At 49.1% G+C, this 25048-nt stretch overlaps 10 protein-coding genes across 10 annotated transcripts; 5 read left to right on the plus strand and 5 right to left on the minus strand.

The window, feature by feature from the left end:
• Positions 1-1410: 1410 nt before the first annotated feature.
• HD556DRAFT_1307875 (uncharacterized protein) lies at positions 1411-2078 on the plus strand (the record flags this gene model as incomplete). Its single annotated transcript, XM_041300065.1, has 3 exons — positions 1411-1593; positions 1649-1986; positions 2036-2078. 3 exons carry the CDS (start codon positions 1411-1413, stop codon positions 2076-2078), a joined length of 564 nt encoding a protein of 187 aa, XP_041160920.1.
• A 2091-nt stretch (positions 2079-4169) lies between these two features.
• On the minus strand, positions 4170-6812 carry HD556DRAFT_409093 (histidine phosphatase superfamily). The gene is made up of 10 exons (XM_041310523.1): positions 6305-6812; positions 5851-6250; positions 5712-5800; positions 5632-5650; positions 5297-5576; positions 5166-5241; positions 5107-5112; positions 4839-5045; positions 4719-4792; positions 4170-4665 (listed from the first exon to the last, which is right to left on the minus strand). Exons 1-10 carry the CDS (start codon positions 6474-6476, stop codon positions 4375-4377), a joined length of 1614 nt encoding a protein of 537 aa, XP_041160921.1. The 5' UTR covers positions 6477-6812; the 3' UTR covers positions 4170-4374.
• A 683-nt stretch (positions 6813-7495) lies between these two features.
• Positions 7496-9115, minus strand: HD556DRAFT_1474428 (tRNA-specific 2-thiouridylase; the record flags this gene model as incomplete). Its single annotated transcript, XM_041308502.1, has 8 exons — positions 7496-7786; positions 7835-7990; positions 8042-8225; positions 8276-8542; positions 8598-8674; positions 8727-8824; positions 8876-9013; positions 9065-9115. The coding sequence occupies 8 exons, from the start codon at positions 9113-9115 to the stop codon at positions 7663-7665; spliced, it is 1095 nt and encodes a 364-aa protein (XP_041160922.1). The 3' UTR covers positions 7496-7662.
• A 269-nt stretch (positions 9116-9384) lies between these two features.
• HD556DRAFT_409116 (histone acetyltransferase ELP3) lies at positions 9385-11550 on the plus strand. The gene is made up of 8 exons (XM_041310524.1): positions 9385-9514; positions 9566-9801; positions 9859-9929; positions 9980-10267; positions 10322-10804; positions 10863-10986; positions 11037-11403; positions 11453-11550. The coding sequence occupies exons 1-8, from the start codon at positions 9490-9492 to the stop codon at positions 11527-11529; spliced, it is 1671 nt and encodes a 556-aa protein (XP_041160923.1). The 5' UTR covers positions 9385-9489; the 3' UTR covers positions 11530-11550.
• Positions 11448-12733, minus strand: HD556DRAFT_409165 (uncharacterized protein). The gene has a single exon (XM_041310525.1). The coding sequence runs from the start codon at positions 12708-12710 to the stop codon at positions 11571-11573; it is 1140 nt and encodes a 379-aa protein (XP_041160924.1). The 5' UTR covers positions 12711-12733; the 3' UTR covers positions 11448-11570.
• HD556DRAFT_1269796 (uncharacterized protein) lies at positions 12732-13497 on the plus strand. Its single transcript, XM_041299161.1, has 3 exons — positions 12732-12797; positions 12848-12973; positions 13027-13497. The coding sequence occupies exons 1-3, from the start codon at positions 12759-12761 to the stop codon at positions 13123-13125; spliced, it is 264 nt and encodes an 87-aa protein (XP_041160925.1). The 5' UTR covers positions 12732-12758; the 3' UTR covers positions 13126-13497.
• Positions 13498-14906: 1409 nt separating this feature from the next.
• HD556DRAFT_1218351 (uncharacterized protein) lies at positions 14907-15209 on the plus strand (the record flags this gene model as incomplete). Its single annotated transcript, XM_041296741.1, has 1 exon — positions 14907-15209. A coding segment is annotated over one exon (303 nt), but the record flags the coding sequence as incomplete, so codon positions are not given.
• Positions 15210-16080: 871 nt separating this feature from the next.
• HD556DRAFT_1222261 (uncharacterized protein) lies at positions 16081-16386 on the plus strand (the record flags this gene model as incomplete). The annotated part of the gene is made up of 1 exon (XM_041296830.1): positions 16081-16386. A coding segment is annotated over one exon (306 nt), but the record flags the coding sequence as incomplete, so codon positions are not given.
• Positions 16387-22499: 6113 nt separating this feature from the next.
• Positions 22500-23842, minus strand: HD556DRAFT_409315 (uncharacterized protein). The gene is made up of 3 exons (XM_041310526.1): positions 23175-23842; positions 23063-23119; positions 22500-23007 (listed from the first exon to the last, which is right to left on the minus strand). Exons 1-3 carry the CDS (start codon positions 23722-23724, stop codon positions 22616-22618), a joined length of 999 nt encoding a protein of 332 aa, XP_041160928.1. The 5' UTR covers positions 23725-23842; the 3' UTR covers positions 22500-22615.
• On the minus strand, positions 23671-24856 carry HD556DRAFT_1367757 (uncharacterized protein). Its single transcript, XM_041302845.1, has 2 exons — positions 24470-24856; positions 23671-24417 (listed from the first exon to the last, which is right to left on the minus strand). The coding sequence occupies exons 1-2, from the start codon at positions 24677-24679 to the stop codon at positions 23962-23964; spliced, it is 666 nt and encodes a 221-aa protein (XP_041160929.1). The 5' UTR covers positions 24680-24856; the 3' UTR covers positions 23671-23961.
• Positions 24857-25048: the final 192 nt, after the last annotated feature.

The following is a 25048-nucleotide window of genomic DNA, read 5'->3' on the forward strand; positions in this document are numbered from 1 at the left end:
TCTGTAGGACTGAAATTAGGGATTGTACAAAACAACGAGCGTGAAAGCGGCGTACCTCGAGAATTTTCTGAGTGGACTATATGACAGGTCAGCGGGCGTGAAGTATGATATGACGTGATGATTGGCTCGCCTGTTGGAGCTCCTTCTCTGACTCGCTCAGAGGAATTGTCCATGTGCGAACATGTCCGTCCTGACAGCCAGTCGCGATGAGTTTGCTGTCCTCGGAAAATGCCACACACCAGACTGGATCAGGGTGCTCGAGTGGCTCGCCGATGGGTTCGAAAGTGGTCAAGTCAAAGAACCGTGTCGTCTTGTCGTGTGATGTGGTGGCTAATTTGGTGCCACTGGGAGCGATGGCTAGTGATAAAAAGGATTCGGTAGTATGCGCGTCGAACTGTTTGATGATGTCTCCAGTGGTAGCATCTGATATTCGGATGTCTCTCAGGTTTCCACTGATGAGACGGAGACCATCCGGAGTGAATGCGACTCGCCATGCCGGCTGTTCTAATTTTAGCAACTCTTCTCCACTTGCTGAATTCCAAATAATGATGTGCTTCTCTGTGCCTGCTGCTAGTTTTGTCCCATCCGGGGAGTACGACACCGAGTTTACATATGCATCACCACCCACTTGGAGTGGTCCAAGGGCTATTTTTCCTGTCTCCCTCTTCCACACGCATACCGTTTTGTCCTCCGATGCACTTGCGAATGTCTTGTTATCCGGTGCAAATACGACGCCCTGGACCGCATTCTCATGGCCCTTACACAAGACGGGCACTCTTTTGAGCTCCCTCTTGTTCGTCGCAACTTCCCAGACCAGAATGCTTCCATTGCCTCCCCCACTCACAATCCAACGTCCATCATGGGACGCTGAGACCGCCCAGACTTGAGCATCGTGTCCCAACAAGGGCTCTCCCACTTGTTTCCCATTGTCCAGATCCCACATCCGAAGACTCTTGTCCGTCGAGCCGGTGACGAGGAGACGGGTACCGAGGATAAAAGCGACGCCATACACAGCTTCCTCATGACCCTTGAGTGTCAGTTCAACAAGCTGAGCGGGCGCTTTTATGGATACTTTGTGGGTGGTGACCGCCATTCAATATTCAATCTTGTCCCGTGTCTCGTTTAGCAGGAATACTGAGGGAGCAGCAATCACTTACATGCGCTATAGTGAGTAGTCGTTAAGTGTAAGGTACTGACTATTGAACCCTGATGTCAGCTTTGCTGTAGACACGTGGTGTCCTGCATACGGATAATCTCCAGCGCTTCTTCCAGGAGCTTTCTTCAGTAGGCGCCGTAGCCGCTTTTACTGTGTTTCCACCTGTTGTTGATATAATTTCCCAGCCACGTCCGAGTCAGTCGAAGGAACGTAACACCCTTGTTGAGGATCCGCTGAGCAACTTATAGGCGAGCATGATCCAATTCAGCAAACCTCGTCGCTCCCTCATCAAGTCCATGGACCAGTTTTGTCGCCACGAGACAAATGCACGGACCTACATTCCTAGCACTGGAGGTGCAGGCAGATCTGGAACACCAAGTCGCTTCGATACTAGTTTCTACCGCACTCATGATGCTCTCGGATACATCCCGTCTGACGTGCAGTTTCTACGCTCCCAAGCCACTTATTCTTCTGGACTCCCTATGTTTGCAGCGGCTGGTAGATTTGGTATACCCCGTGGCTCCGGGGGTGTTGGGAAGCGCAGCGCATACGGTAGCTACGCCAGTTCCATCATCTCTCGGATTCTCTCCGGATGCTGGACTGCCAAGCACCGCAAGCATTGGCGGTTCTGCCATGGCATTCTCGCAGTCAGACCGTTTACAGAGGTGTGGCTCCTTCTCCTATGCTGCTGGTGCTTCTTACATGGCCAGCGTGAGTGGATATGATCACAAGAGCCAGGGCGGTACGATAGACCTCGACGACGTGAAGAGCCAGTATGCGGGGATGCAATCAGGCGTGACTAATTGCCCCGCGATGGGGAAACGAGTTTGGTACAGTATACTATTTCATAATATCTCATCTTGTATCGAGTTTTAACAGCTTCCATCGTGGTATGCGGATAGACGCCCAGAAAATTGTATAATGTACAATGTATGCCAAGCCTTCGAAGGTCCAATATACACTATGAGATATAGTCTGTACCGAGTAGGACTAGTACTACTGCTGAGTTGCAGGAAGTTGATACATAACAATAGAGGAACTGACAACACGGAGAGCATCTGGGATGGTTTTCTGCGGGATTAGGGATTGTACAAAACAACGAGCATGAAAGCGTACCTTGAGAAATTTCTCAGTGGACTATGTGACAGGTCAGCGGGCGTGAAGCATGATATAAGAAGAAAATTTGCTCACCTGTTGAACGTTCCAGCTCCTTCTCTTACTCGCTCGAAGGAACTGTCCATGTACGAGCATGTCCGTCGTAACAGCCAGTAGCAATGAGCTGACTGTCCTGAGAAAATGTCACACACCGGACTCCGTCAGGGTGCTGGAGCGGCTCGCCAATGGGTTCGAAAGTGATCAGGTCAAAGAACTGCGTCGTCTTGTCGTCTGACGCGGTGACGAATTTGGTACCATTGGGAGCAATGGCTAGTGAGAAAAATGCAGCGGTGTGGGCGTCGAATTGTTTGATGATGGCTCCGGTGATAGCATCTGATATTCGAACGTCTTTCATGTTTCCACTGACGAGACGGAGACCATCCGGAGTGAATGCGACTCTGAATGCCCGTTGCTCTATTCTCAGCAACTCTTCTCCACTTGCTGAATGCCAAATGATGATATTCCTATCTGTGCCTGTTGCTAATTTCGTCCCATCCAGGGAGTACGTCACCGAGTTTGCAGCACTGCCCACAGCGAGTGGTCCGAATCGGATGATTATTTTTCCCGTCTCCCTGTTCCACACGCATACTGTTTTGTCCCATGATGCACTTGCAAATGTCTTGTTGTCCGGTGCAAATGCGACGCTCGGAACACCACTGTCATGGCCCTCAAAACAGACGCGCACTCTTTTGATTCTGAACTCTCTCTTGTTTTTCGCGACTTCCCAGACCAGGATGCTTCCGTCATATCCTCCACTCACAATCCAACGTCCATCAGGGGACGCTGAGACCGCCCAGACTTGGGCATTGTGTTCTGACAAGGGCTCTCCCACTTGTTTCCCCGTGTCCAGATCCCACACTCGAAGACTCTCATCGGCCGAGCCAGTGACGAGGAGACGGGTACCTGGGATGAAAGCTACTTCGAACACAAGTTCCTCATGACCCTCCAGTGTCAGTTTAGCAGACTGGGCGGGCGCTTTTGTGGATGCTTTGTGGGTGGTGACCGCCATTCAATCTTGTTCGGTGTCTCGATTAGTAGGAATACTGAATACTGAGGGAGCAGCAATCACTTACATGCGCGATGGTGAGTAGTCGTTAAGTTGCGTCTTCTATGAGATACTGATTATCCCTGAACCCTGATGACCTGCCTTTGCTGTAGACACGTTGTGTCCCGCATACGGATCATCTTCAGCCAGAAGTTTCCTTCAGTAGGCACCGTGGCCGCTTTTACTGTGTTTCAACTGTCGTAACTGATATAATTTCCCGGCCATGCCCGAGTTAGTCGACCCGAGATCTCTTCTTCCATTCATCTTGTACTGATAAGTGATAACATGAATGCAACGAATTCATCGCTTGATACTGGTTGGCTGTGGTGATAGCACCTCCAAGTCGGGCTGAGGGAGAATGAGGTTCTCGTTCCTGCGAGCATCAAAGTTGGGTCTTGAAAATCGCAACTTTGCTCCATTGCATACTCTCCTGACCACTGCACCGTGAGTCAATACATTCCGCGATTACAAGTTTGGACAGTACAATGAAATATGTCAATGGAGAAGGGGTTACTAACGTACCAAATACGCGCGTGCTCTGCACCAATGTTTCGCCGAAGTGCAGATTCCACAAATAGGCGAAGTTGATTGTTCAGACCTGCCTCGCATCACTTTTTACGGCCTGTATATGCGACGACGTTCAACGGCTGCCAAGGACTCACCCTCCGACGTGCTGTACTCGACCTTCATACCGATGCGTTCGCACACGGTTCACTGACACAGCGCTGTTCAGGGTATGGAACCGTTACGACATTCGGGCGTCACTGATGAAGAAAGGGAGACGGAGAACATAGATTACTCCTCGTTACTGCTGTAAAGCAGTCCGAGAGCGGATGACAATGTATGATACGACTGAACCGTCCGAAGGCGAGTGAATTGCTTGTTATATGTAATAACGAAATGTCCGTGAAAATTGGATTAGTGGGAAATGCGCGTCGTTCACCTTTTCCGACATCATTAACATTCTCCAAAAGATGGCAACTGATGGGTACATACGACCAAATACTCATTCATCCTTTTAACTAGGGTATCTTCCATCGATGATGTTGTCGGGATTGGGCATAGTATAATTGGCGAAGCAATCATGCGCGTAGTTGATCTGCCCGATTCGTTCATGCATCCCGCTGATAAAGCTGGCCAGCGCGCAAAGACCGTTCGAATCTTCCGTGCAACCATGAATGCCCGTCAGTGGCACCACCCCATCATTCAGAAGGAACCGGATATGAGTTGGCTCCTCCGAGGCTGGGCAACTGATCACCTGGGCTACAAGCTGGCTGGCGAAAGGTGCGATCTGGCTAGAAACGTAAGACTAATGTGACCCGTCAGAAATAGAGACAAGCGGTGGTTAATGAGACTGCGTACACGGTGAGGGGGTATATGGTCGGTTGGAAGAGGACCAGTCGCAGCTAGACTAGTAAAGTTCAAAGCAGTGACGACTGAGCCCTTTCGTCAGTAGTCTTGCATCGGAAAGTGGCAACATACTATTGGAAATGACCACGTCATGGGAAGCGTCAACATATATAGGTTGATTAAGAGGGAATGTGATGTTGCTCGAATCAAGAGTGCTGTTGGTGCTGCTGTTCCAGACATTGATGGGAGTGTGAGTGAGACGCGACACTAGCTCCTGAACGTAGCCAAGGCCCTGCGCTGCTGATGTTGGATTGCCTGGTCCACAGCTGTACCAGAAATCTTTGTGCACAACAAAGTCATTAGTCGCTCAGGCTGCAAGTTTACCACTCAATGTACTCACCAAGATCTGCAAATAGAGATCACCGCCGAGCTCAGCATGGATCATTTGAGGGAACATACCATTGTAGTACTCGAATCCTTCCCATTCTTTCTCAGTGAAAAGGTCGCAAAACTTGGAATATCCGAGGGCCACAGTCTGCAGGATGTCAGGAACAAGATCCATCAAGATTGTTTGAAAAGGGTAAGATTACCTCATAAGCGCACAATTGCTGCATGTAAACCAACCGTGAGATGGTCAAATTAAATCCTTGGAGCATTGGTTGCAAGCGCGTTTGAGCATCTTCGAGATAGATATCCGCCCATTTACTGGCCTGGGTGCCACCGAAGTATCCGATATCCTCCGAGTTGGCGTTGGGGCACACATCATAAGGAGCGAGGGTGTTGTTGAAGTTGTTCTCCTCGATGATGATCTCCTGGTGATAGTCGGTCTCGTAAGTTCTGACGTCAAAAAAGCCTGCAGCAAAGTTCAGGCTACCAATAGTATCATGAGGCGCAGCGCACGCAAAAATATGAATCAATTGCTTACGCAGAATCCACCATGCGATCTATACGACATAAGCAAACCATCAGAGCGCATAATGAAATAAACGTTCGATGCAAACAAACCTTCAGAAGTAGTGCGGAATACTGGAAGGTCCGTGAAGCCATTAAGCAACTGGCCGTATCTGTAGCGGAAGGCAACCCCGTTGCTAAAGCTGACGAAGGAGAGCGTCAGTGGAAGCATCGCAAATGAGAGCGAACGTACAGCGACTCGCGGCCGAAAGGCGTCAAGATCTCCGCGCCCAGCTTATATGTCCAGGTTGCCAAGAATTTCAAATCACCAGTGGCATTGAAGCCCTCTTTCACTGCAGCAGCATGAATGTCAGCGGCGAAATGAGAAATTCCGCCGTCAGAAGTCGGATAGCGAGCGCCATGGCGCATCAAGAGATGCACTGCATTGAGGCCACACCCTTCTGGGATGATGGGGGATGCGTCAGGAAGACCAAACGACTCCACGGAGTACATGGGTGACAAGTTGCCCCAGTGACGCGTCACATTGAAAGTGCTGTCTGCACCGTCTGCCGAGTTCGGCCTCGACAAGGGAAATATATTTTCGACCTTAGAGAACGGGACGGCAGTAACAATAGCTGCAGGTTCAGCACCAGCTGTTTTTTTTTTTGGATTAGAACACAGGAAATACAATTAGCATTAACACTGACTAGGCGTTGGACCTGCATAACCAACTTGAGATTCATCCGGGAAGTAAGCGTCCACGACAGTGTTGGTAGCACCGGGGGGAGGATAAGAATCAGCGACGGTTGATCCTGCATAACTGGATGCTGACTCTGCAACGCAGAACGGCAGAGCAAGCAACAGAACGGTAGCAAGCATGGCTTGATAACTTAGTTAGACAGATCAGCAGCACTCGAGTTCCATATTTTATAGCAAATGACATACGTAATTATAATGCAAGTTGATACCGAACAGCAAGCGAACAGGACGCCGTAGACATGCTCGCTAATTAAAATGTTGTTTTCGTTTGGGACCCGAGCACCGGGGCAACTCACAATTCGACAAAAACGAGTTGAAACGAAGTGTACCTTGTTCGCCTGGTGACGCGAATGAATTCGGGACTCGGGAGTGACGTGGACCGGTAATCCAGCCAATGAGAAGCTAGAGATTCTGCGTACTCCCGCCGACGATCATTCAAATTCAAATATTCACAAGTGACTACCAAGTAGTACTATGTAATATATATATATAAGTCGTGTTCATACTCTGGTTCATCACGTGACGTCAGTGTGACATTTTACTGAATTCACTTGTAGCTCGCTGTCCACGAAGTGTGATTGAAAATGGTGCTATGATTATGTGTGTAGAGCATGTAGCAATATTATACCCATGTAATTTTTACGAGTCAAATCAAGAAACCGAGGAACGAGCCAGTAGGCATTATGTACAATAATTAGAAAGTGACATCAACGCCACCCGCATACTAGTATATATTATATACATACCGAGATACTGAAAAATGACCCTTCTTTTCCGGTATCTGAGAAATACATTGCCTGCCTCGCATTACCTTCTCTTTCAATCCAGTACCGTTCTAGCTGAACCACAGCTATACACCACACCGCACTTTGAAGATTAAAATGTCGGCGAGACATTCGAACACTATTTGCAAGAGAGGAAGAGGAGAAGACAACAGCAAATGTAGTGCACAGACATCTCTTCAGACGTCCGAAAGTTAACGGATCGCTTGTACGAGGTCAAAGAGTACTAGTCTGATGCGCTGGTGTCGAATTGGACGATGCTCGCAGGAGGGAAATTATGCTGAGTAAAGAGTGGAACCCATCGGTGCTGTGCCCGAGTACAAGACAGGTTTACTTTGCAAGTGAAAGCGGAAGTGGCAGCTGCACATAGTTCATGCAGATACTCAGGCGACAGGATTCCACGAAAAACCCTATCGCAATAATCTGAGCTAGATCAAACGTGAAAATTTGCATCAAAAGTCAGGTACGAACATCATTACCTGTTGAGCTCGTCGTTTCATGATATCTGAAATACAATGCGACACCTAAGCTACTTCCACAATTGTACCGCATCCTAAACACCAGTCTTCAATGTAAATCGTTGCAACTTGTCCTAGTGCAATGGCCTTTTGCGGCTCATCGAAATCGATGCGAATGCAATCGTTGTCACTGACTTAATTAACTGATTGTGAACGATAAAATGACGGCTGGACTCACGAGTACACTGAGCAACCTATGTCAGACATCACATGTCGGAATTTTATACGTGCTTTGAGGCCCCCAGGACGCATGAGCTCTATTGGTGGGCTGTCGGCCCATATCCACGTCCAATCGCGAATGGTCAGGGATTGTGCGTATAACGCTGAATGATCTCTGAAAATCAACAATCGTAGGTGATTCTAAGGAGGATATGAGAATACTGACGTTCCAGGTACGACGTATATTATATTCTTTGGGATGTCTTTCTTCACAACAAAGGTCTTCTCTTTGAGACCCTTCACTTTAGCGCCCTGTCCAATAGTGAAATTCCACGGCCCTGCATGTTCGCCCACCTGGAGTCCTGTTTCCAGATCGATGATCGGCCCAGGCTTAGGTGGTATATATTGAGCTGAGCTAGAAGGTTCAGCGGATGATGCCAAGCATGAAATCTGAGCTCACATATAAAATCATGAAATTTACGTTTCTCCCCCACGAAACATATGCCCATGCTTTCTTGTCTGGCAGCCGTTGGTAAGTTCCACTTCACGGCGAGCTCTCTGACTTCTGTCTTTTTTATTGATCCTAGAGGGAAAATAGCACGGGAAAGGCTACGTTCAGGGACAGAAGACAGATAATATGTCTGGTCCTTTGTCACGTCGCGAGGACGAAGAAGTCTCGGTCGCGGAACGCCGTTATGGTATTTCCAATCTTTATTTGCGTAATGGCCTGCATGCATAGCAGGTGAGTTGAATCGAGCACAGAAAGAAAAAAGATCAAGTACCAGTTGCAAGCCATGGAGTGTTCGAAAGCCCAGGATCCTCGGTCAGGCGGTCCAGCAATGCGCCAAATTTAACTTCTCTGACCCAAGATTAAGAACAAAATACTCAGCTATAGATATAAGACAACTCACTTATTACACCACACGTCAGGATTGGGCGTGATACCGCTCTCCCAGGACTTCAAGGAGGGTTCGAATACCCGCGTCCAGTACTCGCGGGAGAGATCCACCTGTGAGTAAACAAAGTTAGAAGCTTGCAAAAGTAAATCAATAAAACATACCATTTTACAAGGTATATCGAGCACCCCGCACACGCGTCTGACATCTTCCCAGTCTTTCTCCCACTCGCATCCATGATCTGAACCAGACTCGTCGCGCGTATCCCAATTGCGCATGAACACTGCTGATAGGTCATAATCCTGCCAGCACAAAAATCTGTCAGCTGTGACAGTATGACATATGATGCTTACTTTGTCCGTTAGTAATTTTGCAGTGACTGAGGAATCCACTCCTCCGGACATTGCAACGACAACTGGGTGTGAAATCGATGAGGAATTTATTACCGCGAGCGCAGGATAAATCTAACTCACCCTTGTCGCCTTTTCTCGGAACATGTGTCCTGGAGACATAATAAGAACGAATCTGTAACTTTTGCAGTCGTGAAAAACGACATTGTCGAAACATAGCTTAGCGTCGGCGAGTCAAAGCGTGACAACGGAATAGCGCGTGACAAACGTGTGACCCGAGGTAATAGTCACATCGGGATTCGGCAGTTCCTAGTAGATACACATTCACCAGCTAATTCTTCAAGATCGGATTGCACGACAAGCAAGAAAACTTACAGAAAGGAACAGGACACGTATCATTTTTTGGCAACCGAATTGATAGCCTATAAATGGTTCAAGGGTCAAAAACCGAAGGTACACTCATCACACACTCACTTTCATCCACCAACTCACAATCTCAGTAAGGCCCCTCCCAGGCCGAGATCCTCCTTCGTGTAACGTCAGGAATCGCCGCAGAATTAATAAAAGCCCACGATTCTAACCAAACAGTCTCGCTGAATGAACTCCGCGCAAAGATCTCTAAGAAATATGGCTTCGGGGGCGTGCCGAGGCTGGTAGATATCATCAGCGCCATACCGGACGAATATAAAAAGGCTCTTTTGCCTAAACTTCGTGCAAGGCCTATAAGAACGGCCAGCGGTGTATGTAGCTTTCTTCTACTTCCCACAAGACCCGTTGGATCTGATGGTTCCTCATAGATCGCTGTGGTAGCAGTGATGTGCAAACCGCATCGATGTCCTCACATCGCTATGACAGGGAACATTTGCGTGTATGTTCTATTTTGTTGTCTCTATACTGTGTTCCTCATCCCTGTCACAGATACTGCCCAGGTGGGCCGGATTCTGATTTTGATTACAGCACGCAAAGTTACACTGGGTATGAACCAACAAGTATGCGTGCCATCCGTGCGCGCTACGACCCGTACGAACAGACGCGAGGTCGTGTCGAACAGCTAAAAGCCCTTGGTCATAGTGTCGACAAGGTGGAATTCATAATTATGGGTGGTACTTTCATGAGCATGCCAGAGGACTACCGCGCAAAATTCGTCGCACAGCTACATAATGCTCTATCTGGCTTCACGGGCACCGATGTTGATGAAGCAGTACGGTAAATACTGCTCTATTTTGGTTTCAAACAGCAGGATATTTATGCCTCGTATAGATACTCGGAACAGAGCAAGTCAAAGGCGATCGGGATAACCATAGAGACGCGACCCGACTACTGCTTGAGGCCCCATCTATCACAGATGCTCCGCTACGGCTGCACGCGCCTCGAAATTGGCGTCCAATCAGTATACGAGGACGTTGCCCGAGACACAAATCGTGGACATACTGTGCGTGCAGTCTCCGAGTCCTTTCACATGGCAAAAGATGCGGGCTTCAAAGTCGTTGCCCATATGATGCCTGATCTCCCGAATGTGGGTCTGGAGCGGGATCTTGAACAGTTCAAGGAGTATTTTGAGAATCCAGCATTTAGGAGTGATGGATTAAAGATATATCCTACTCTGGTCATTCGAGGGACAGGCTTGTATGAGCTTTGGCGGACGGGCAAGTACAAGAATTATACACCGAATGTCTTGGTGGATGTCGTTGCTCGGATATTGGCGCTCGTGCCTCCGTGGACGCGAGTATATCGTGTACAAAGGCGAGTCCCATGAAGTTGTTGTGAAACAACATGATTCTAACACAATTGTTTCCCATAGGGATATTCCATTGCCGCTAGTCACAAGTGGTTGTGAAAATTCGGGCAATCTACGAGAGTTGGCCCTGAATCGAATGAAAGATTTTGGCGCAGAATGCAGGGATGTGCGGTATCGCGAAGTTGGCGTGCGTGCGGCATCCTGAAATATGTGGCTCGGATACTGATGTTCATACAGATACATGAAATACACCACAAAGTACGACCGGAATCTGTCGAGCTTCTCAGACGAGATTATGCGGCCAATGGTGGGTGGGAGACCTTCCTTTCTTACGAGGACCCAGAGCAAGACATCTTGATTGGGCTTCTTCGTCTACGGAAGTGTTCCGAGGAAGGTACCTTCCGACCTGAGCTTGTGCGCAAGGAAGGTGCAGCGGGAGGGTCGAGTATTGTCCGTGAGCTCCATGTCTATGGCACTGCGGTTCCAGTACACGGCCGCGACCCAACAAAATTCCAACATCAGGGATTTGGGACACTGCTCATGGAAGAAGCAGAACGAATAGCACGGGAGGAACATGGAAGTGTGAAGCTCGCCGTCATATCAGGTCCGACTTTTGGTTTACAAGGGGAAGCTTACACTCACCTTCTCCACAGGTGTCGGTACTCGAGATTATTACCGCAAACTGGGCTACGAGCTCGACGGTCCTTACATGAGCAAATCACTACTATAACATATACAGTTACACTATGGTTGTACATTACATTATCGTTTTCACGAGCGTCCTTGGTCGCCAATGATCAATGTATGAAAATTCGGAAACACGAGTTCCTCCTCCACCGTATTCCGTATGACATCTTGAATGAACCTCTCGACTCGCGTCACGTTTTTAAGGACATGTTTGTCCGCCTGGCCAATCTCACTCTCGATCAAGATAGACGGGAGGAGGCGCTGGCCAATTGGCAAAGGTTTTCCGTCGCGTTTTCCGTTGTCTTCGTCCATTTCAGGAGGGGTGCTGGTTTGGCTTCGTGGGCGTTTGCACGCAGGACCATAGGGATCCAATTCATCGAGTATGCACAAGTGCACTCGGCCACGCGAACCCTCGTACGCGACAGCCACTTCTCCCGTGAACACCAACCCTGTCACTGAAAGCTTGATCGGAAGGGACATGAACGACGGGGAAGGGTAATTGATCAATAAGGATGTCGTGAGCGTGAGCCGGAGATTGGAGTGCCAATTAAGGTAGAGATGCAGCTGAAGATCTGGATTATCGGGCGGAGAGGTTGGAGCTGGCTCTGGTTCCTGGCGTGAAGACGGAGGATTTGGTGGAGAAGGAGAAGACTCATCTGGCGTCATAGACGCGCGGGGCATCGAATCATACACCGAACTAGGATCAAACGATGGTATCGACAAGCTGCTCGTCGTCGGCCTAAATTCGCCCAAGCTAGGCATGCTCACATGCATAGCGCCCCCGCCCCACACGTCTCTCGGCGAACCGGCATGCAATGCAGGCGTAGACGCAAACAAATCCACGGATGGACTGCGCCCGTAACGAATGTGTGGTGGCAGATGATGATATGCCAGACCTTCCTCCGCGATCCCCCGGCGTGCCCCCTTCCTTGACACCCACTCAAACCCGTCTTCATCATCCCCTGCACCCTCCGTTACTTTTACATCGTCATGGTCTGGCTCAGAATTGGAGTCAGAATCAGAGTCATCGAGGAAATCGCGGTATATATCACGAAGGTCGACGAGCTCAATATCTGGAGGGACGGTACCAAAATCGAGCGAGGAGATTTCGACAGGACCGATGAAGGATGGTCTTTGAGTTGTCGTTAATTGTCTGTTGAGGATGTCAATGAGGGTGGTCGCTAGTGACGAGTTTAGCTTTTCCCATTCCAGTTCGATGGACATGAATAACAGGCGTCGGCATACTCCGATACTCCTTTACAGCAATACCACATGAACAACGGACGGGGAGAGGCAGAAGTCCTCGCGGCTGTCAGTGACTGTTCTCACTACCCTCGTGATCACGCTCACCCCAACCTTAGTTTAATGATGGCTACCAATACTCCAAAACTAAGCTCGAAGAGAGCTTGCGGCAAGTCATGACGCTCAAACCCGCTAAGTCCTCTAAGGATGCTGTTGTCCTGAAACGAGAGGATGTCGATCTCATCGTGCGTGTTACAGTCTCCATCTAGTGCATAACTCACCCACCGTGCTTTTGCAGGTAAATGAACTAGGCATTCCTAGATCGCATGCCGAGAAGGCACTCTTGGACAGCGGGGGCGAGCTCGAAAAAGCCCTTCGTGCGCTCGTTGCGAGCTGATGGGGCTCTCAAATGAAAGCTTGCCGCCCCTTTTGCTCAATATTACTACTCTTCTCGTCCATGCAATCGATACCTCAGAAAGGAAGAACAGCAAGCAGATAATGACGGATTTTCAGTCTCGCTTACAGCTAACACAACAACCAGACCATGCCAGCAAATGTCGATTTTCTACAAAGAATTCAAAGTTCATCATTGGTTGATCTCGAAACCGTTTGGTTCTTGGTTGTTGTTGCTCATCGATTTCTTGCTGCCTGTACCCCCTGATACTCAAAGATACTCGCACTTTCGGTTATCCAACGTCAGTAATGAGTCCTATGCGGATACACACATCATCGCAATAACCCATACTCCGAAAAAGGCTTCTTGGTCACACACCAAGTGGCACCCCGAGTAAGACCCCGAAAACTTTCTCACCAACAGCGCCCAAAGGCGCCAACGACGCCCAACGGCGCCCAAGCTCAACCAAAAAACCACCTGTTCCTTCCAAGTAATTCCAAAACTCCTTCCTTAAAAATTAAAAAATCAGAAAAATGGCCACCACAAGACGTAGCATGAGTATCGGTTCCAAAACGCCAATCTCCAGGAACACTTCTCCAACTATGCCAGGCGGACCTTCCATAAAAAGAACAACTAGATCCGCGATAACCACACTGACCTCGACAGAAATAGAAGCGCTACCTAGCACAGTCTCTGACTTTGCTAGTGCGCACAAATACCTAACAAAAAAGAGCCTCTGCATCGAAACTGAACCGTATACCCTAACTCACCTGACCTCAATCCTCCTACAGATAACTCAGATCTCCGGCTCTACACCACTACCAGTCATCACTGCCATTCGAGCAGCCGTCTTCCTCCTCAAACAACACGTAGCAGACGAGATCACGGCAACGGTAGCCAAACAAGTCACAGAGTCAGTAGCCAAGCAGATCACCGAAGCCGTCACATCGAAACTAGTAGATCATGTGGTAGCAGCCATCGCCCCACAAGTCGCAAAAATACTAACAGCCTCAGAAACTCTCGATGACGCAATCCGAAAGACCAACGAAAATAGAAGCTCCGAAGCGCACCAGGTTCCAGACTCAACAATACTAACCCAACTAACTCCCCAGATAATAGATCATATCACAACAACCCTCGTCCCGCAGATAGAGCGGCAGATCACAACCTCCATCACTCCTCAACTCGACCGACTTGCCTCAACAACCGAAACCCTCAATTACTCCATAGCAGAAACCACCAAACTCCAACACCAGATAGGCGAAAGAATAGATCTAGACAGAGACATCAATGCAGCTGCAGAACGGATCACCAATGCCACGGACACTCTAAGCAGCTCCATCGACGATTGTAGTAACACGTTCGATCTCCTCTCACCATCGCTGGATGCCACCCAAGATCGCATCAACACACTCTCAACGCAACTCAACTCCCACCTCACCAATTCCCCTCCGCCTAACCCACCAGAACCAACTGCATCCACCTTCAGCGAAATCATATCGGCGTACACCCCAGGACACACCAAACGGCCGACAACATCACGCGGTTGCCCTCAAAACGTAAACGTCTACACCCCAGTAGTAGCAAGCACGCCGTTAGCCCAAATCCCACCCATAGACGAAGCCTTAGCCAGATCAGCCATTCGTGCACGCCAAATCCTACTGGACCCTATCCTAGACAACTCCGTATTTCCTCCCGGAATCAGTCACGAAGACACAATCAGCAAAATCCGAGCCGCACTCAAGACGTCACTATCACCATCCACCAACAACCCCCAAGCCGGCATCAAGGCACTACTCCAACTCCGCAATGGAGGACTCATAATCGAACTGGACAGCGAACACACAGCGAACAAACTCAAAGATCCTGCCACCCGAAAAACGTTTCTTCAGGCCCTGAACAACGCAGTCCTATTCAAAGACAGAACCTATACACTGGTAGTACAATACATTCCCGTTAACCTACTGATTGAGCGCCCAGGTCTCCTCCGGCTAATCGAGAAGAAGAACCACCTAGAAGACGAAGCCCTCATATCCATGCGCTGGATCAAACCCCCCCACAAAAGACCCCCTGGCCAACAGATGGCCTTCGCCCTACTCCAGACCAGCAACGCCGAAACTGCCAACAAGCTCATCAAAGATGGTGTCTACATCGACAAACATCTCGTCCGAGTCAAGAAGGACAAGAAAGAACCTACCCGCTGTGCAAAATGCCAACGCTATGGCCACATAGCTCGCAACTGCAACTCAAGTAAAGACATCTGCGGAACATGCGCGGAGAACCACCGCACATCTGATTGCAATGCCTACCGCACCTTTAGATGCGCCAACTGCCGCAACGACGATCACGCAGGATGGAGTAGAACATGCCCTGAGTTCAGAAGACGATGCGAGGAAATCAACGCCAAACACCCTGAAAACTCCCTCCCATACTTCCCCACCAGCGATCAATGGACACACGCTACGCTACCACCCAAGGCACCTCCCTACGAAAGAAAGACAGCAGAACCAGCCCAACACTCAGAAGATGCTCCACCACCACCGGCACCTCGCCTACGTCAAACCACACTCACCTCCATCGCCATACCCAGAACCCAACCACCCACCACCAACACTCAACCTCTGACCCCAATGCCTGCAAACAGATACGATATCCTCCCAATCGACAGACTTGACTCCGATGCTGACGTTGACGCCAACAACCAGCTCACAGCCACCAACCCCCAAACATCGCCACCTCAACCACCTACTCCGACTTCGTCTCTCTCTTTGTCGCCCACGATAACACACACACCTCTCTGGTACCCCCCATCAACAGCACCATCCTCACCAACATCAGCAGTAACGACCCCTCCTCCACACGTAGACCATGTCTGAACAACCGGAACCAACACCCGCCCGCTTACGCATCTGGCAACAGAACCTCAACAATTCTCGCGCAGCACAAGAATCAATTCTCAATGGTCCGACAGCCAAAAAGTGGGATATTCTAGCCCTCCAGGAAGCTTGCGAAGACCGACTACGCAACACCAAGTCCAATCGACAATGGCACACACTCTACCCGACGCAACACTACACCCACCCAGAACAAAAAACCCGTGCTGTTATGCTCGTTAGCACATCTCTGAACACAAACGATTGGAAGCAGCTTCCCTTTCCCTCCTCGGACGTCGTCGTCATTCAACTATCCACCCCCTTCGGAAATTGTACCATATTCAACATTTACAACGACGGAAAGAAACAAGACACCATTCACGCTCTCGAAACCTTCCTAACAGCTAACATTGCCAACATTCGCCCATCCGCAGAAGACCACATGATATGGCTTGGGGACTTCAACCGCCACCATCCACTTTGGGAGGAAGAACGAAATGAACATCTTATCAACCTTAACGCAGCGCAACCCCTCATGGAACTCTTAGCCGACTACGGAATGAACCAGCCACTACCCAAAGGTGAACCGACCCTTCAATCATCAAGCAGCGGAAATTGGACACGGCCCGACAACGTGTTTTGTACGGATCACTCAATGGACATATTCATCAAATGCGGAACTAACCCAGCGCTACGAGGCCCGAAAACTGACCATGTTCCTATCTTAAGTATTCTCGAGCTAACCATCCCTAGAACCAACTTCGAACCCACCCGCAACTTTCGCGACACTGACTGGGACAACTTCAAGACACTCCTCAAGACACGACTCGATACCAGGCCTGCCCCCTCACCCCTAGTCACCGACGAAGAATTCCAAACAGCAGCCCGCAACCTAGCACTGACTCTCGAAGAAGTCATCTCTGAAGCGGTACCTCTATCCAAGCCAAACCCCCATTCGAAGCGATGGTGGACACGTGAACTCACCATCCTGCGCCGACAAGTCAACAAAGCCAGCCACACTGCTTACAAAATGAGAGGTTTACCCTTGCACCCATGCCATAATGAATTCAAGCGCCTACGCAACGACTACGCTGAAGAAATATTCAGATCCAAAAAGCAACACTGGGTAGACTGGTTAGAGGAAGTATCAGGTAACGAAATTTGGACCGCAAACAAATACATCACCTCCACGCCCTCCGACGGGAGCAAGACTCGAATCCCCACCCTCTCAATATGCCAACAAGACGGGACCATCGTTGACGCGACCAGCAACGCAGAAAAGAGTGTGGCTCTAGCTAAGTCGTTCTTCCCATCTCGACCCGACACATCATCCGTCCTGACAGACTTCGAGTACCCAGACCCAATCGCATCTATGACACCCATCACCCCCGACGAGATCAAACGCAACATCCGGAAGCTCAGTCCCTACAAAGCGCCAGGACCCGATGGAATATGCAACATTGTCTTCAAGCAATGCGCCGACATCCTGGTCCCATTCCTCCTCCCGCTATTCAACGCAACCATCAACCTTCAAACCTATTATCAGCCCTGGCGACAATTCACGACGGTAGTTCTCCGAAAACCCGGCAAACCAGACTACACCATTACGAAAGCCTACCGACCCATAGCACTCCTCAACACCACCTGCAAACTTCTAACGGCAGTCATCGCAGACCAAATGACATTCTATCTCAAACGATATCAACTACTCCCAAGTACCCACTTCGGGGGCAGACCCGGTAGGTCAACTACAGACTCTCTTCACCTGCTCGAGGAAACTGTCAAGAATGCATGGCGTACACGTAAGGTAGCATCCGTGCTCTTTCTAGACATCGAAGGCGCATTCCCGAATGCTGTAACGGACCGGCTACTACATAACATGAAAACTCGACGACTCCCTCACGCCATGATCAATTTCACGCAGCAAGTCCTCATGGGATGGCAAACACGACTTCAATTCGATGATTTCAAATCTGAATGGTTTCCGGTAACTAATGGCATCGGCCAAGGAGACCCTCTTTCAATGATACTCTATATCATCTATAATGCTGACCTAATAGATGTGGCCAAAGGCCACGGCAAGAACGAATCCACCCTCGCCTTCGTCGACGACACAGCCTTCATCGCTGTGGGCTCATCCTTCCACGAAACCCACCGCATCTTGAAAAAGATGCTCGAACGAAGAGGAGGTGGATATGACTGGTCACGTGATCACAACTCTAAATTCGAAACAAGTAAATTTGCGCTAATCGACTTTTCCATGAACAGAACCAAGACACGCCCACCCATGACCATCCGAGGTATAATTATCTGCCCTTCACCCACTCACAAATTCCTAGGAGTCATCCTCGATCAAGAATTACGTTGGAAAGAACAAGTAGCCTACGCCGTCGCCAAGGGAACTGCCTATGCAATGCAACTACGACGCCTATCATCCACGGCAGGTGGAATGCCTATGAAACTCACTCGCCAACTCTATCAAGCCGTAGCGATCCCGAAGATGCTATACGCAGCTGACGTCTGGTTCACACCAGCATTCAAATCCGGATCCGACACGACACAAAGAGGCTCCCTCGGAGTAGCTCGCAAAATGACCTCCGTCCAAAGAATAGCTGCCATCGCTATTACGGGAGCTATGCGAACTACTGCTACTGATCTACTCGAAGTTCATGCTAACCTACTTCCAATCCCACTTCTCCTACAGAACACTTGTCACCGAGCCATTATCCGCCTAGCCACTCACCCCAAGACCCATCCACTCTACGAACATATCAAACGAACTGCACGACGCTACGTAACACGGCACCGAACCTCCCTCCATCGCTTGACGCATTTCTTCAAAATCGTCCCAGAAGAAATCGAGACCCTTACGGGAGCAATTCAGCACCCTTCGCACCGCAGTCCCTACCAAATTCACATTGCCAACTCTAAAGAAGACTCCATCAACGAACAATCACGGCTCACCGACACCATCCAAATCTTCAGCGACGGATCCGGACACAATGGTAAGATCGGAGCAGCAGCAGTACTGATGAGAGAGGGGCATGCTCCCCGCACATTACGATTTTATTTAGGTACCGACGAAGAACACACTGTATACGAAGCAGAGGCAGTAGGCCTCACCCTAGCAGCTCAGTTACTAACCACCGAAAACAACATTTCCTTTCCAGCTTCTATCTTAGCAGACAACCAAGCGACCCTACGATTCGGTGAGAGCGCGACTCCGAAAGCAGGACACTACTTAATCGAACATTTTAGACGAATGATGGACGCACTCAAGAAATCACACCGTCGAAGAGAATTCTCAGTAACTGTACGATGGATAGCTGCACATAGCAACGTCACAGGCAACGAATTGGCGGACGAACAAGCCAAGAAAGCGGCAGAAGGCCCGCAGAACAACAGCCCAATCGAAGAGCTACCATCATACCTCGCAACAGAACAACTCCCCGATAGCATATCCGCCATCAAACAGGCACATAAGAAGGGTACGAAATCCAGATGGGAACGGATATGGGCCAAGTCACCCAGATTCGAACACACCAAGCAGATAGACCCAAACATCATGTCAAATTCATTCCCTAAGCTAGTCGCTAACCTCCCGAAACGCCTTATCAGTCTCTACATGTATTTCCGCACACGTCATATCTCTCTCAACCAGCACCTCCATCGTATCAAACGAAGCGTCACACCCAACTGCCCCATCTGCGCAGACGCAGAAGAAACCATCCATCATTTCCTTTTTGTTTGCCCTCAATACGACCGCGAACGCTTCATCCTGAATCGCAAACTTGGCCGCAAAGCCTCCTCCCTCCCATTCCTACTAACAGACCCATCAGCCATGGAACATTTCCTACGCTACGTAAATAGTACTGGACGCTTGAAGAGCACATTCGGTGATGTCTTACTCCCTCCCGCACCTGATAGACAGTAATCTTGCCATTTGCACAGTTCACCCTAGAAACAGACCGCCGAGACCACACTATTCCCAACCACGACAATCAAGACAATCATGACAATCACAAACGACAAAATAACTTATTCAATGCTTTCAACTTAATTATCTATTCAAACACTCCCTTCATGAAGACATCGGCCTTAGCAAGCCATTAGAGGAACACTAGAACGACATAGAGAGGGACCAGGGCAACAGGTGGAGGCTAAACAGATAGACGAAGGCAGCGGTCGAAAGAAGACAAGAGAGAAGGAAGAATCGTTGACGACGAAACCCTCCCAACAGACCACCACCCAACGACCATCTTCAAAACACCTGCACCCTACACGAACCCCCACTCCGTGACACTAAACAACCCTCTTTTCATAGCTTCATGTACTGACCGCCCAGGCGGTCGTGTACGCGCTTCAGACACGAAACCAAACGATAGAGACACCCAAACCAAAGCCGATTCAGAGAGACAAGTCTCTCATCTTCGCAGGAATGCACGTCTAAAACGGCCGGCGGGAACGGCGGACCAGCGGGGTCAACCCCACGCTGGGGCATTCGTGATTCCAGAGATGTAGTAGGGGCAGGGGCCCCTTTAGACTAGATTAGCACTGTCCGACATAGGGTACTTTACCCCAATGGACAATAATTGGAACAAAAAAAAAAAAAAAAAAAAAAAAAAACCCATACTCCGTTTGCCAACAAGCCATTCATCATCAAGCGCCGATTTTCCCAGCTAGAAAAGCGCGTTAATGTGCATTCAATATCAGATTAGAACGACGTTGACGTTGTATCCGAGAGGCTGCCGCATGTTCTCGAGAAACGTCGCAGCATACAGTTATCTGAGGTATTTGTGGCCTGCACAGTGCAGAGTACCAATGCGATAGCCATCAAATTATCAAGAAGTTGAAATGATGGCCCGATGAAAGACCAACGCAATCTGGTGATATCCAAAACACAGACGACTCAACACGATATAGCTATCACACGAGAGTCGGACGACGTGATACAAGACGAACAACCGTATCAAGCTGTTGGGACTCAGAATCAGGATGTTACGAAAACAAGGAGAATAACGAGATCCTAACCTCAAACACTGGTGGCTATTGGGCAACTCAGTTTGGCATCTTCGTTTGTGTACTCTCCGGTGGAATCGTTAAATTTGAGGTTCCAGGTTGTGTTCTGTGCAATTGCGTACAAATCTTCTCTTGAATCCAGGTCACAGGGTATCGATGGTACCGAGCAAAATCTCATTTTCTTGGTGATATAGCAGGGGCTAAGGATCAGTTTCCACGTAGTCTTAACTTTATTGCTGCGACCTCTCCTTTGTCTACTATAAGTTTCCCGTAGGGAAGTTGAAGGGTACCAAACGTCCCTGAAGAAGAGCGCCGTTACAAGTGCGAATTCGTCCACCACGTCCAAAAATCTCCGTAGTTAGACCATGTGAAAACAAGGATAAAATGGTGGTCACATCAAGGACAAGGTCCAGTTTTGTGCGCGACCTGCAGGAAACCATCAGCTCCCGTCTCAGGGGTCTAGGCAAGTCGTTCGTGAGCTGCCGATCGAGATATTTAAAGGCACAACGAAGGCAAGACTTGCAGAGAAATGGAGGAGGAAACTCCCCAGTCAGCGTGGTTTGGTGTGAATCGCAGGAGTCTGCAACCTGCAACTTGACAAGCACTAATATTAATGAGGTTCCCAGAGTCCGCAGCCTGTGCTTTACCAAAAGCGAGGGTCCTTGATTCCGAACTACGGGATAGTACGTTTCATAGTAGAGGTCATCCCTTTCGTAGCGTCATTTTCTTGCCAAGATCGTTGCTGCAAGACAGACAAAGAAATAAGCATAACCCAGTAGCCAAAAGACATTGGAGGCGCTCCGTGTCGGGGGTGGCATTGCTATTGAAGGGCTTCGCCTTCTGCACATGGAGGCTCAGCAAAGAGGCGATCAAAGGCTGTTTCTGCTTCCTTGGCCTGCAACATAAAAATACATATTCTCCTTGAGACAGACAGAGAAATCACCATCTCCTCCGACGACATAAGTTTTTCGTTCGATTTTCAGATAAAATCTTATCACACCATATAATGTAGTACATTAGCATGCATGGATTGATATGACGAGAAATGATGTGCTATGACATTAGTAGTACTAGGTATCGCGGCAGCATAAGAGCAGGAGCGGGGTGCGCAGCAGCTTAGCCTAGGAACTGCATGGGTAAACCCGCGGGTGTGGGCAGTCGTACCCACACCCATACCCGCAGTGCAGGTACGGGTTTCCCTGCGGGTATCAACACAATGGAACCGGGGTATTACCCCCGACGGGTATACCTGCGGGTCACTGTGAAGAGCACAGGAAACAATGCGGGCATGAATCCGTCGATGGTGGAAGTTCGGTGCTGAGTAACATAGTACAACATGTTGGTTTTTCAGGAAACTGTCTCGCGACATTGCGAATCCGCTTCCGGGACCTGAAAAACAAGTTCAATGTCATCAGACGCGTCTGCTCCATCAGAAACCTAGCGAAATAGCTTAGCAGAAGATTCACGTAGGAAGGAACCACAAGTGATAGCGGCCCACGTTGCCGGATGAAAAAATATGCATGACAATTCTGGTGGTAGGCTCACAAAGAACGCGGCACGCGCTGATGCACGTATGAATAATCAATGAATTGACATGGATTTCAATCATCATTATCATCACCTGAGTCACTGTCTCTGCTTGCGTTATCAACCAAGCCCTCAATTTCGACCCCAGGATTGTCATCTTCGACGTGATCAGCGTCTTTTTCTGCGCGTTTCTTGGTCAATTTGTCTATGATTTTATCGGCACGATTGAATATTCCACCCGTGGGGGCGCCGCATGCTAAGCACTTTGGAGTTTTGGCATAGCGCTTGATTGCGCAGGCCGAACAATAATAATGCCCGCACCGCGTGACCACTGGATCTATATAAGGTTTGCGGCAGATGAGACAAGCAAAAGGTATGTCCTCGTTGTCAGAATCGGAGTCTGACACATCCTCAACTTGTTTCCGCGGGGTTTCAGCAAGTTTATCCAATTGCCAACCAGCAAGATCTGTCCAAAGTATTTGTCTTTAGTTTCTTTAAGCGTAAAGGCTATGAAAACATACATGTGCCACGGTCGTGCAAGAATTTGCAAGTGTCACCAAAACCGCAGTATCCCGTTTCTGATTGGGATGACCGTTTTAGCATCCGTATCCGTCGGAGAAAAAACTTGCGAACCTTTGTAGTCTTTGCAAACATCTGGCTGATAATCGACAATGGTTACGGTGCGAATGGTGCTAGTACCTCGCTGAGGACCAACACGCATAGCTTTGGGTACTTCCTGACTTTTTTTCAGGTGACTTCGATAAGCATTCTGGCCCCTATACAGCCCATCATCAGGTATTTCCTCTTCCTCTTCACCTCTGTCTGCTTTCTCTTTCTTCTGACGTTTTGCAAGTAGCTCTGCGGCTTCGTCACCAGCTAGTATCTCAAGTGCTGCGTTGGTGTGTGATCCGGCTGCGGTCCACTTCACAGCAGGACCATCACGTTCCACAAAGTCTGGATCGTCCATTTCATCATCCCTTCGTTGTGCAGCAGTACGTTTCGTGCCAGCGCTCAGAAGATTGCCAGTTGCTTTGCGGGAAGGAAGAACCACCGCAGACTTGGATGAAGACGGTATCGGCGCTGATCCACGGGAAGGGGGAGAATCCGATCTTTTTCGTGAGGTTGCTGGTCGAGATTTTCCCTTCTTGAAGAAGGGGACCTTGACTTCGTTTGTGGTAGACATTGAAGGTTTGCCACCATAAGCTCATGGTCGATTGTCTAAATTACAACCAATCTTAATCATGCTTTTATTAGTAAGCTGCCAACTTCAATTACGGCCACGGCTAGTGTTGTGGGCAGAACTATTTTGGGGTAGTTCTGCCAGCAGAACTGGCAGAACTTGGCAGAACTATGTTCTGCCAGCGCGGCAGATGGCAGAAGCGGTCTTTTTTGGATGCGCGTAGCGTAGTACTAGAGGTAGCTACATGGATGTAAGACCGCTGGATACTAACATCGAATCAATGTTCCAAGTCCCGTCTTCGTTTGCATCATGATCCGTGACCATAATTTCATCCTCTACTGCCGCAGGCACTAATCCCTCGTCAACGCGCTGCAACTCTGCAAAATCAAACACGTTCCCTTCTAAAACTTCCTTCCCGTCCACATCCCAGTCTGACGGAAACTCGAGGTCCATCACTTTTTCTCCGTTGCGAATATCTTCGAGGCGAGCAAACTCAGCATCAATGTCGTCGAGTGAAATTGATTTGGGACCTTCGAGGTTGCAGCTAGTGTCGCCGGAAACTGCTGCAAGTGGCGGAACGAATGCGAAGTCGGTCTCGAGCTGCTTGGCGACATCTGTATCAATGCCCGGAAGTTCGGTTGTGTGCATGTGAGCGTGACGGCGTCGTGTCGGCTTGCCATCAGCAACATTTTTAAGGTGAATATGATAGCGAAGGTTCGCGCGAATCTTTCTTCATAAGGTGTTGCAGTGCCTCGCGACGAGTCTCTTGTGGACAATTGATGCATTTTACGGCATCCGTGAGGTGTTCGAAGAGGTTATTATTCCGTCCATCAATGCGGGTGTCACAGTGGTTGCAGTTCCACCAATATCTGTTGGACTTTGCAGAAGTAGCATCCCCCTTTTTGAAGTTGTTTTCAATGAGGGAGTTCAGGGGCCGGCCTCCAGACTTAGTAGCCATTGTGTAGAGTTTACAGTACCTCAATTCACGCTATCATACACTAATCTAACACTGTATAGTACATCCTTTACCGCTCCCACGGTCTCGAGTTCTGCCACATTTTGCCTTGGAGGTTCTGCCATCTGCCTGGCAGTGCCAGTTCTGCCCTGCCACGTGGCAGAATGGCAGAGTTCTGCCCACAACACTAGCCACGGCGTTTCAAAACTTCAAATCGCTGAGAACTGAGACGAAACGACACTTGGTTAACGTTGAAGACCCCAGTGAGCGGCAGAAGTCCCAGGATCACTGTATATGGCTCAAATGCCACTGGAAGAAGCCTGATTTCACTTGTAAAACCTGACACATGTCACGTTCGTCATTAACGGTTGA

This window comes from Suillus plorans, assembly GCF_016647745.1.
Source record: "Suillus plorans strain S12 chromosome Unknown HD556scaffold_24, whole genome shotgun sequence".
NCBI lineage: Eukaryota > Fungi > Basidiomycota > Agaricomycetes > Boletales > Suillaceae > Suillus > Suillus plorans.

Excerpts from the sequence above, each read along its gene's own strand:
- HD556DRAFT_409093 (XM_041310523.1), bottom strand. The coding sequence starts at position 6,476 with ATGCTTGCTACCGTTCTGTTGCTTGCTCTGCCGTTCTGCGTTGCAGAG. Across the intron at positions 4,793-4,838 it reads TGACGTGGTCATTTCCAATA|TCGTCACTGCTTTGAACTTT; the intron begins GTATGTTGCCAC and ends GAAAGGGCTCAG. Across the intron at positions 4,666-4,718 it reads ACCATATACCCCCTCACCGT|TCTTACGTTTCTAGCCAGAT; the intron begins GTACGCAGTCTC and ends GGGTCACATTAG.
- HD556DRAFT_1269796 (XM_041299161.1), top strand. The coding sequence starts at position 12,759 with ATGAACAACGGACGGGGAGAGGCAGAAGTCCTCGCGGCT. Across the intron at positions 12,798-12,847 it reads AGGCAGAAGTCCTCGCGGCT|TTTAATGATGGCTACCAATA; the intron begins GTCAGTGACTGT and ends CCCCAACCTTAG. Across the intron at positions 12,974-13,026 it reads GAGAGGATGTCGATCTCATC|GTAAATGAACTAGGCATTCC; the intron begins GTGCGTGTTACA and ends GTGCTTTTGCAG.
- HD556DRAFT_409165 (XM_041310525.1), bottom strand. The coding sequence starts at position 12,710 with ATGTCCATCGAACTGGAATGGGAAAAGCTAAACTCGTCACTAGCGACC.
- HD556DRAFT_409315 (XM_041310526.1), bottom strand. The coding sequence starts at position 23,724 with ATGTCTACCACAAACGAAGTCAAGGTCCCCTTCTTCAAGAAGGGAAAA. Across the intron at positions 23,120-23,174 it reads TGTTTGCAAAGACTACAAAG|AAACGGGATACTGCGGTTTT; the intron begins GTTCGCAAGTTT and ends CATCCCAATCAG. Across the intron at positions 23,008-23,062 it reads CTTGCACGACCGTGGCACAT|ATCTTGCTGGTTGGCAATTG; the intron begins GTATGTTTTCAT and ends TACTTTGGACAG.
- HD556DRAFT_1367757 (XM_041302845.1), bottom strand. The coding sequence starts at position 24,679 with ATGGCTACTAAGTCTGGAGGCCGGCCCCTGAACTCCCTCATTGAAAAC. Across the intron at positions 24,418-24,469 it reads AAGAGACTCGTCGCGAGGCA|CTTAAAAATGTTGCTGATGG; the intron begins CTGCAACACCTT and ends TATCATATTCAC.
- HD556DRAFT_409116 (XM_041310524.1), top strand. The coding sequence starts at position 9,490 with ATGGTTCAAGGGTCAAAAACCGAAG. Across the intron at positions 9,515-9,565 it reads TCAAGGGTCAAAAACCGAAG|GCCCCTCCCAGGCCGAGATC; the intron begins GTACACTCATCA and ends AATCTCAGTAAG. Across the intron at positions 9,930-9,979 it reads ATGACAGGGAACATTTGCGT|ATACTGCCCAGGTGGGCCGG; the intron begins GTATGTTCTATT and ends TCCCTGTCACAG.